The sequence below is a fragment of the Capronia coronata genome, assembly GCF_000585585.1.
Source record: "Capronia coronata CBS 617.96 chromosome Unknown acBCG-supercont1.6, whole genome shotgun sequence".
Taxonomy (NCBI): domain Eukaryota; kingdom Fungi; phylum Ascomycota; class Eurotiomycetes; order Chaetothyriales; family Herpotrichiellaceae; genus Capronia; species Capronia coronata.
In genome coordinates, this window is record NW_006912898.1 from 1862660 (window position 1) to 1873532 (window position 10873).

General features: G+C 54.5%; 4 protein-coding genes across 4 annotated transcripts; 2 read left to right on the plus strand and 2 right to left on the minus strand.

The window, feature by feature from the left end:
• Nucleotides 1-512: 512 nt before the first annotated feature.
• On the minus strand, nucleotides 513-1961 carry A1O1_07340 (arginine biosynthesis ArgJ, mitochondrial; the record flags this gene model as incomplete). The annotated part of the gene is made up of 1 exon (XM_007728210.1): nucleotides 513-1961. The coding sequence occupies one exon, from the start codon at nucleotides 1959-1961 to the stop codon at nucleotides 513-515; it is 1449 nt and encodes a 482-aa protein (XP_007726400.1).
• Nucleotides 1962-2705: 744 nt separating this feature from the next.
• Nucleotides 2706-4919, plus strand: A1O1_07341 (origin recognition complex subunit 2; the record flags this gene model as incomplete). Its single annotated transcript, XM_007728211.1, has 1 exon — nucleotides 2706-4919. One exon carries the CDS (start codon nucleotides 2706-2708, stop codon nucleotides 4917-4919), a length of 2214 nt encoding a protein of 737 aa, XP_007726401.1.
• Nucleotides 4920-5458: 539 nt separating this feature from the next.
• Nucleotides 5459-6415, minus strand: A1O1_07342 (pyridoxine biosynthesis protein PDX1; the record flags this gene model as incomplete). Its single annotated transcript, XM_007728212.1, has 1 exon — nucleotides 5459-6415. One exon carries the CDS (start codon nucleotides 6413-6415, stop codon nucleotides 5459-5461), a length of 957 nt encoding a protein of 318 aa, XP_007726402.1.
• Nucleotides 6416-7491: 1076 nt separating this feature from the next.
• Nucleotides 7492-9111, plus strand: A1O1_07343 (uncharacterized protein; the record flags this gene model as incomplete). The annotated part of the gene is made up of 1 exon (XM_007728213.1): nucleotides 7492-9111. The coding sequence occupies one exon, from the start codon at nucleotides 7492-7494 to the stop codon at nucleotides 9109-9111; it is 1620 nt and encodes a 539-aa protein (XP_007726403.1).
• Between the last annotated feature and the right edge of the window lie 1762 nt (nucleotides 9112-10873).

The window sequence follows — 10873 nt, forward strand, 5'->3', positions numbered from 1 at the left end:
TGTGCTGGAGCGCTTTTGCGCCAAGTCAGCATCTAGAACAGCAGCGAGTACTTGAACAGCGGAAAGGGGTCGGTCGGTCATAGGTCATGAAACAAAAAGTGTGCCTTTTCTGCATAGCATGGGAATATCACACTCTTGGAGGCAGGGACATTGAACGGTTGGGTGGTGATCTCTGTACAGGAGCTACATGCAAAACTGTATATTTTGTTTTGCAGACGAGACCCAAATAGCAAGGATTTCAGCTGTCAAGGCATCACGTTGTTTGCTCCAGACCACACAGCTTCGTCCCTGTCTAGCAGCAGCACATGTACTTTTGGCGCGTGTGTGGTCGTTACATGTATCCTTGCGTCTCAGGCTGCGTTACTCGACACCAACATTGCTTCAAGCGCCCAGGCACCCAGATAAACCAGAAACCAGCTCCTGTGAACACATGTCTTCTCCTCCGGAGTCTATTTCGAAATCACCTTCATCATGTCCAGCCTTCCAGTCACAGTCACAGGGTAGCTACCTCCTCACGTTCTATAATCTCCATTGATCGTAACGTATTCATGGCTGAAATCACAGAACCAGTAATTGGCCTCCTCTTGTCCCGTACCGAGATCGACTTCGATATGCAGATCCTCATCCTCCAACAGGCGTGCAGCACGCTCTTCATCGACAGATTCAGGTTCGCCATTGACCAACAGCTTCAGCACGCCTTCGTCCTTTGACTTCGAGTTCGGCGCCGGCACGAAGCTGACGTTCGTCTTGGTCGGGACCACGGCGTCGGGCGAGATGTCGGGCGTATACCCGATGGCGCAGAGGATGCGGCCCCAGTTGGCGTCTTTGCCGTACAGCGCGGTCTTGACGAGCGGGGAGCGGGCGATGGTGGAGGCGATTGCGCGGGCGTCGTGGTGGCTGGGCGCGTGGCGGACGGTGACTTGGACGAATTTGGTGGCGCCCTCGCCGTCACGCACGACCAGTTGCGCGAGCCGCTGGGCGAAGGACGTCAGGATGGAGGACATGGCGTCGTAGTCTTCCTTGGAAGAAGCCTCCTCGGTGATCAGTGAGGGCGTGGTGTTCTGGGGTGCTGCTGCTGCTGCTGCCGCGCCGTTCGCAAGGATCGCGACGGTGTCGTTGGTCGACGTGTCGCCGTCAATGGAGATACAGTTGAACGACTGGTTGACGGCGGTGGTGAGGAGGGATTTCAGGGCCGAGGCTCCGATGGGGGCGTCGGTGCAGAGGATGCCCAACAGCGTCGCCATGTTCGGGTGGATCATTCCGGCGCCTTTGGTCATTCCTGCCAGACGGTATTCGATCCCTCGGTGCTGCGTCGACGGGAGGGTGAATGTGGTCGAGAGTAGTTTCGGGAAGGTGTCGGTCGTGCAGATGGCTTTCGCGGTCGTCAGCCACGCGGTGTGCGAGTCGTCTAGGTTGGCGTACGCCGTGGGGATCTTGGCCAGGATCTTCTGGATGGGCAGCCGTTGTCCGATCACCCCGGTCGACATGACTAGGCTGTTGGGGCCGAGATTGTCGGCGTCGGATCCAGATGACGGTTGGGAGTGCTGAAACTGCGCACTGGCTGTCTCGGCCATGGCTTTAGCGTCGTCGAGCCCGCCGGCACCGGTCACGGCGTTGGCGCATCCAGAATTGATGATGATGCTGCGTAGACCGGTGCCGCCGCGCTTCTCGAGCACGCTGCGGCTCACTTGCACGGGCGCCGCTTGGAACTTGTTCGTCGTGAACACGGCCGCGCCGAAGGCGGGACGGTCGGACGCAATCAGGGCGAGGTCCGGGTGGGACTTGTTGGCCGGTTTCACGCCCACGTGTGTCCCGCTCACTTTGAACCCTTTGGGATACGTCCCTGACGTTGGGATGTATTGCTGTTTCGATGCCGGGATGGACGAGTCCACTGGCGCCGAGTAGTGTCGGATACAGTTGCGGATGAAGGACCGAGAGGGTGACATGGTCGGAGGTGGCATGGTGACGGTCAGGCTGAGGCTGGGTCTGATGGTCGGGATGGGACTGCTGTAGACAAGAGAAGTATATATGTGCGATACACTCAATGAACCCTCTGAGTCGACTGTTGGGTTTGGGTACAGTGTGTATTTCTCTCGATGCCGTTCCGGTACAACCCCCCGTTGATCCTGCGGATGGGTTTGGTCTTGTGGCCGCCGCCGGTCGCAAACGGTTTGTCTCGTAGCCGCTGAGCCTCCAGACGTCTCGTTCCCTTCTCTAGCGACCACGCAGCGTCTTGTCGCACAGGTTTCAAGTCTCGAGCTCTTCGCGGGTTCAAACGAAGCCGATACGGACAGGACAGTAGATTGCTGATGTCCTCTCCCCCCCGGGCCGTAAGAGTGCGATTCAGCTCTCGTCGGTAGCACTTTTCATACAAATGAACGCCTTAGAGTAGGAAGTAGTAAATGAGGATGAGAGAGGTTTGACTGGCCTCTGAGTGAGTCACTGGCAGAGAGAAAGAAGTTCGATCGATTCAAGTTCGTCGTGCAGAAGAAAGCTTTGCGGTGAAAGGCGCAACCAATCAACGGCTCCGATTTGCGGAGAGAGAATTGAACACGATGCCTGTCGCAGAAGTGTAACAGTACTGCTAATACTACTACTACCTTAGTATCGTTGCTACTGCCATGAAGGTGTTTGTTGATGTTCATATGTTCATATCAGTGGTCAATAAGCCCACCCACTGAGAGCTGGGCTTCTTTTCCTCAACCATGGCCAAACGAAAACAGCCAGAACCGTCCCCTGAAGTTGAAGTCAGCGGAACCCCCTCGAAGCGCCGTCGCACCAGAACCTCAGAGACAGCGCCCACAAATGGAGTTCACGATGGCGATGAGGATTACAGTCTCAATGGCCTCGTATCGACGAAAGAGACTACACCCAATAAACAGAGAACTCCTTCCAAAGCAAAAAGAAAGTCTGCCGCCGATACACTACTAGACGAAGAAGAGCAGGCAGACGAAGGCAGCCCAACCCCCAAAGCGAATGGTCGAACATTGTTCTCAACTGCAAGAAGGACCAAGGCCAAAGCCAAAGCCACTGCTGGGAAAACAACACCCTCCAGGTTCAGAGCAGATCGATCGGCGAAGAGGAAAAGCGCACGCGCTCTAGCCGAGTTGCAGGACGAAGACGATTGGGATGGACAGGTTGCTCTAGCGAAGGAGATTCTTGCTGCTGGAGAAGACGGGACCGAAGATGACGATGAGGATGAAGATAACCCCGCCGGGGCTATAGATGGAGTCGCAGACAGAGACACTACAGAGCAGACGACCGAGCCAGAAGATACTACGACAACCACTCCGGTCAAAACACCCGGGAAACGTGGACGACCCAAGGGCGCAAAGAACAAACGATCGCCCACGCCAGAAGGCGATATCGCGCCTGAAGAGCGGTATTTCTTCCAGAACCGCGCAGGGCCGCCGCAGATCTCGAGCAACAAGTTCGCCTCGGTCAAGCTTCTCAACCACGATGAGTATTTCGAGCAGATCAAGAAAGCAAAAGACACACACGAGCGCGATAGGGCGCAGTTGATGAAGCTGCACGCCCGATCGTTCGCGCAGTGGTCGTTCGAGCTGGACCAAGGGTTCGGGCTGTGTTTGTATGGATATGGGTGTAAGAGAGGGCTCACCAGCAAATTCGCCGAGTGGTTGTACAAACACAATCATCAACGGGCGACATATGGGATTCAGGATACAGCGCTCTCTCTACTGACCCGTCCTCCACGTATCGTCGTGGTCAATGGATACACGCCGAAACTGAACGTGCGCGGGATATTGAACACCATTGCTGCGGCTGTCACGAATACGTCAGATGACGACGGGGATGACTCTGACGATGATGAAGAAGAGGACGACGAGGGCGGTCAGCGTCGAAATCAGAATGAGCGCATCAACCACCATCGCAAGCGTCTGCGTCTGGTCGGCCAACCGCATGAAATGCTCGACACTCTACTTGCCTGTCTCACAAACACAGCGTCCGCAGATGACGCCATTAGTGGTGGTGATGGTGGTGGTGATGGTGGTAGTGATGGTGATCGTGATGGTACCAACAACATCAACCTCAAGAAGAACAAGAACAAAAACAAAACAACCACCAATCCGAACCCCATCAGAACTGACTTAATCATCTTCATCAATTCCATCGACGCCCCTCCGCTCCGTCGGCCAGGGATTCAATCCCTCCTAGCCCGGCTCGCCGGCCACCCTCAAATCCAATTCCTCGCCACGGCAGACACCCCGACGTTTCCTTCACTCTGGAACTCGACGCTGCTCGACCAATTCCGCTTCGTGTTCCACGACTGCACGACCTTTGCGCCGTACACCGCCGAAATCAGCGTCGTGGACGAAGTGCACGAGCTGCTGGGCCGCAAACGCCTACGGTCCGGCGGCAAAGAGGGGATCGGGTTCGTTCTGAAATCTCTCCCGGAGAACGCGAGGAATTTGTACCGGTTGTTACTGTGTGAGATTATGGAGATTTTGACCGATGGAGAAGGAGGAGAAGGAGTCGGAGGTCAGGGTCACGGAACTCGCCATACAACGAACGGTACTCATGACCATGACCACGACGGCTACAGCTACAATCACAACGACCACAACAACGAGATTGATGACGAAGACAATGACAACAACGACGACGATGATGACGGCACAACAAGAAACAATCACCAAAAGTCGTCGAGAAAGACGAAGAAGGCGTCAACAAGACATGAAACATCTGCAGAGCAGGTCGGCGTCGAATACCGTACGCTGTACCAGAAGGCGTCGGAGGAGTTCATCTGTTCCAGCAGTATGAATTTCCAGTTTCTGTTGAAAGAGTTCCATGACCATCAGATGATCACGAGTCGTCGGGACGCCGGGGGGATGGAGGTGTTGAGTGTTCCGCTGGAGAGGGGGGAGATGGAGGCCGTCCTCGAGGATTTGGTTGTTTGAGTGTGGAACCCTGGAGAGACGCGAAGCAGAAGAAGCAGAAGCAGAAGCAAAAATGTCGTTGATCTGGACAAGGGACGCCTAGGAAATGCCATTGTCCGGATTGCACCAGGAGACAGAGACCAACAGTCTTGTTGGGGAGAGATGGGCAGAAGTATCATCCTCGTCGGAATAGCTGGTAGAAGAGCCACGAGCACGAACCGAACCAGTACCATTTTCAGACCAGATATCAAATGCATTGAATGCGAGATAGATTCGAGTGTCAGTTTCAAGTCTATACATGCAAGCCAATGCCCACTGCAACTGCAACTGCAACTGCAAAAACAATTGAAACTGATAGAACCAGAGACCAACATCGAAGACTGGAGAGAAACGCCAACCTATGCCCCCCAAGTCTTTTTTGGTCCTTGATCGAAATTCCTGCTTTTCTGTTGCACACCTTTTGCGTCTCCTCTCGCTTTTCGAGTGACTGTTCATTTCCCGGGGGTTTCTGGTCTCTCGGTCCATTCCAACATCATAAATCCAATGAGACAGAAAGGCATTTACCATCCCCTACCGGCCATCTTCTCCGTAGGAGCCATGGTACCGCAGTTGATGCCGACCATAGCCTCGCCCAGACCCTCACTGCACTCGGCGAGGACCTTCGCATCCTGATAATGGGTGGTGGCCTGGACGATGGCCTTGGCGCGCTTCGCGGCATTGCCGGACTTGAAGATGCCGCTGCCGACAAAGACGCCGTCGCAACCCAGCTGCATCATCAGCGCGGCGTCGGCGGGCGTGGCGATGCCGCCGGCGGCGAAGTTGACCACGGGCAACCGACCCAGCTCGGCGGTCTGCTTGAGCAGGACGGGATCACAGCCGATCTCGCGGGCCAGAGCCCTCAAGGCGCCCTCGCCTTCTTGCAGGGCGGCCTGGGCGCGGGCGATATCCCGCTTGACGGTGCGCATGTGCTTGACGGCCTCGACGACGTCGCCGGTGCCAGCCTCGCCCTTGGTGCGGATCATGGCGGCGCCCTCGGCGATGCGGCGCAGGGCCTCGCCCAGGTTCCGGCAGCCGCAGACAAAGGGGACGCGGAACCCACTCTTTTCCACGTGGTACGTGTCGTCCGCGGGCGTCAGCACCTCGCTCTCGTCGATGTAGTCGATCCCCAGGGCCTCGAGGATCTGGCATTCGACAAAATGGCCGATGCGGGCTTTGGCCATCACGGGGATTGTCACGGCGGCTTGGATCTCGCGGATCAGGTGCGGGTCCGACATGCGCGCCACACCACCGTCTTTGCGGATGTCTGCTGGCACCCGCTCCAACGCCATCACCGCGCAGGCGCCCGCTTCCTCGGCGATGCGCGCTTGTTCCGCGTTGACCACGTCCATGATCACCCCGCCCTTGAGCATCTGTGCGAGACCGGCTTTGACGGCGAACGTGGGCACCGAGGGGGTAGTGCCGTTGGTGGCGGAGGAGGTGGTGATGGTCGACATGGTGCTGTTGTCGTTCATGACCATATTGCGATTTGGGTATGAGGAGGAGGAGGAGAGGAGGGGGAAGGTCTAGGTGGTCGAAGTGGGCGAAATGGAGGTGAAGGCGAAGACTGTCCCGGTGGCGACGTGGGAAGGGTTTTGTGTGAATTGTACTCCTCAAGCGTTGTTGAAGCAGACAATGACTTGTGTAGGTACTGTCTTGCGGAGGAAGTGGGTTTAAAAACCAAAGAAGATGGAGAGAGGAACTTGAGGATAGAAGTCGTTGAGTCACCAGAGAGAAAGTCTCCAGTAAACAGAGAAGAGGGTCTTTTTAATTTAGTGGTCCGTCCGACTATCGAAGACGGAGGTGAAAGTCCGTACGAGGCCAGACCGGAAAGGGACAAGACTTGAGATTGTAGTGATTGAGTAAGGCAACAAACCCCGAGTGTCGAATAGTATATATACTATTAGAACCACTCTGCCTAGAGTTGGTGGACTGTCTACTCTGTATTTACTGACTTGTAAACTGCGCCCTTGGACAATTGCCAAAGGGCGAAAGGGTGGAAAAAGGGTGATTTTTTCCATCTTCTCCCCGCGCCGCCAAATGCTAGTAAGTAATTGGAGTTCAATCCAAGTTTCCCGACGGGGAATCGTATTACTAGAACTTCGTATCTCTCGGCCTTCTTATCGAGATAAGATAAGATAACAACTAAATACTTGATGGGGTAAAAACACCTCGGACCTTGATATCAGACTTCCATTCGTCCACTACCTCTCCTCCTCCGTCTCTTCATGCGTCGACCGCGACAGTAGACCGTCAGTAGTCATCTGTATTCTGATAGACCCTATTCCGGGTCAGGATAGGTTGACACTACGAGGGATTCGAGACAAAGACAGAAGCCCGGGCCTGGCTCCTCCAACTTCCATCTCCACTCCCATGCTCGTTGTCGGCGATAGATTGACTCCCCCTTCCATCCATACAACCCTCGGCCGTGTGACCAGTGCTTTGAGCTCCTCCATGCGTTGCTCACGCTCGCTATGTCATTGTGACCTCGATCCCATCATGGCGCTGACAACCATGTGACTGACCTCCTTTCGCGCTCCACATGCCCCATTCCAGAATGGACAAGGCCTCCATCGTCGCGAGTCCTCCATCACCCTCATTGTCAGCTCCCGACCTTCCCGAGGATGTGTTCCTGTTGATCTTGACCCACCTAGCGGCATGGGACGTCGTCAGCTGCCAGCGAGTGTCCAAGGCATGGCGGACCGCATACACCAAGCCCGAGTACCTTCGGATTGTATTGCAGCAGTACCCACACACCCGAGAAATCCGGGACCTGCCTCCAGGGGCTCTGCACTTCCGCTCTTCGCAGGGTGGTCGGGTCGACTGGCAACACATCGTTGTCACCGTGGCCTCACGCCATCAGAGTTTCGTCACAGGCACCGCCAGAACGGTGTGCAGATATCCCATGGCCGACGTCGAACAATCGGGCCACTGGTTCCCCGTTGGACAATGGCGTTACCATGAGAGTCAGCCGGGAGGTCGTTTGTATAGCCAGCCTGCTGCCATGCATCCCGGGAGGACCAGCTCGGGACCGTTCCTGTTCAGACCCACCTTGTGGTCATACGACGATGGTCTTCTCGTGTATGCTCCTGCTCAACGCAGTCAAGACGATTCCGTCCCCTCCTCCCCATTCCTGACTCTTCTGGACATCGCCACTGGCGAGAGGTATCCCGTCCCGTTCGACATCCGCGGTAAGATCATTCGCAATCTCCGCCTGAGGGACCGCACTTTGGTGCTCGAATGGGCGGAGAAGGATCCCTATCACAATCTCGATGCCGTGGAACAGGTCAACCGGCATTTCGCAAGCTGCTTCGACATCAGTCGGGGGAAGAACCCGCAATCTTGGGCGGTGGCATGGCGATCAGAGTGGAAGATGCACTTTCTAGGATTGCCGCTCAACTCCCATTCCCGCTTCTTGTCCACCCACAACTCCACCCACTATGCGGTGTACTTCTGGCAGCCCAATCGCAGCATGTATGCCGGCGGCGAGGAGATGCCCATAGAATCACTAGGGGTGTGGGACATTTCTAACCCTTCCTCATACCAACCCTCTACTGATCCCTCGGGAAAGTCCCGTCCGCCAGAGAAGGAGGGTCCATATATCGTCTCGAGATTCTTGTTCACCGACATGGACTTCTTCGGGGTGAGGCAATATGCGAGCGTTTCTCTCATGTCTCTCAGTCTCCACTCGGCATCGTTGTCGCTTACTGTGCGGGAAAATGTCGGCGTGGCCGGACAGGGCTATTTTGACCCAGCCGAGAGGCTGTGGTGTGCAAAAACAACCACATTCCCTTTTCTTGGCCAAGGTCCTCGGCTGTACAGGGAATGGGACGGCACTCTGCCACCATATCGCGGGCATTGTAGCATGGAAAGCGCCGAGGTCGAGGACAGCGAGAGGTGGTTCGTCCCAATCATGGATGTGATCGACGTAGATGCCGGCGTCAGGATGAGTCTGGTGGAGACCTGTATCTCCAGCCAAAGCGTGCAGAATCAGTTGGTGATCAGGATGAGGTTCGAGGCGGCAGGTCAAAACGACGGAGAGGATGTCGGTCCAGGTTGGGTGACGCTCGAAGACCGCTTGACTCGGGAGGTAGGTTCAAGGGGACGCATCGCCGGCGACGAGAGATGGTTGATCGGGCAAAATGAACACATGGAGATTGTGGTATTGAACTTTTGATCCTATAACCTTGCAAGGGGAGAACCGGCTTCAGGGGCGTATTCGGACTCGGGGAGGACGCTGGCGATATTGAGCAAGTGTCAAGGAATGACAAAGAGACGACTCAGACGAGATCGCGGGGCCTCGAGACCAGTCCTTCGGCCGAGAAGGAATAGAGAGGGCCGTGCATGAGTACGTATTGGATTAGAACTGTGATTCTATTGCGCAGGTCTGGTGGGCGGGAGTTGGAGTCGTGCTTGTTGATAGACAACGCAGGTGAGAAGGATGAGAAATATTTGGACACGGCAGCGTCATGCCTAAGCATTCCATCCACAGGCAGGCCAAGGTGCCTGGGTGACCTGTCCTTCTGGGCTCCTTAGGCATCCTTCCAGCTCGAAAACCCCCCAGGCACAGGACCTAGAGTATCACTCCAGATATAGGCCTTGATGCCCGGAACATCGCCTAAGAGTTTCATCTTAGGCACCTCTTGTCAGGCTCTTTAGGCTTCTTCATACCTAAACTCCCACCCACCAGGTCTCACGTCCTTGCGCGCCCACACCCCCTAAAAACACACTTCACCCATCCCTCCCGGTTTCTCGACAACCCATTTGAGGCTTGCAAAGGTCCAGTACGCCCACTCAGAGGTCTCAGAAACAACATTCTTCGTCGGACAAGTCGCTTTCTTCTCCATTCCCAAGCACCAGGCCCGAGAGATGATGAAAAAACCGAATGAATGAGGTTTTTCTTCAATGAGCGACTTGATATGTTGTGAATATTGGTTTTGTAGATTGAGATTGTGGTAGAGTGAGAGCTTTTGGATTTGAAGTTGGAGGGTTGTGTAGATTGAAGACTTGTAGATATTGAAGGGCATTGTAGATAAAGGGTTTTAGATGGTGTTCCAAGATAATTTGGTGTCAGAGTGAGTGAGTGACATTGATTGATGGTGGTGGTAGTGATGGTAATAGTAAGAGGTGCTTGATGGATTGGATGCTGGGGAGGGAGTGTTGTGCTAGATTGTTCTTGGGAGATCGTATATGGGATGTCAGGGAGCAGATGGAGGAAGAGGCTGTGGATATAGAGGCCGGCCTAGATGGAGAGGATTTGTATATGAGATATCGTGAGTCGTAAGTTCATCAGGTGGTTGCTCATAAGGTCATGATTTCATAAGGTCATTGCTTCAACAAGTGATGGTGTCATAAGTGTGTAGATATGTGTTGAGATTGAGGGACAATGGACAGGCATTGTTGCCCTAGTAGCGAGCGACAGCAGCGAAGGAGGGTGAAGCAGAATTGTAGAGTTTGATGAAATGGCTGGAGATGGTCGCCGTTGTTGGCACCGATATGTGTTTGTAGATTGTCATGCTCTCGATTTGACGAGGCGTTTGAGGAGAGATGGTGGTTGAGATTCCATGGTAGATTGTTCAGATGGCATTGAAGCATTTGGTTGGCAGGATCAGCGAGTGACAGTAGCGATTTAAGGTGGCCAGAACGGCAGAGTTCGGTGGAAGTGTAGAAGCTGGTAGATTGTGGTGTTGAGAGACTTTGGTTGAGATGGATGAATAGATCCAATGGTAGATGGTTTGTATTTGATAGTGAGGTTGAGGTGTTCAGAGACAGCGGTGCTTGACCGTGGATAGGATTGATGAGAGTGCCCAAGGTGTCATTTTACCAGTTGGATGAGGCATTGAGGTTGAGGTATTGATAGTTGAGGTATTGATAGTTGAGGTATTGATAGTTGAGGTATTGATAGTTGAGGTATTGATAGTTGAGGTATTGATAGTTGA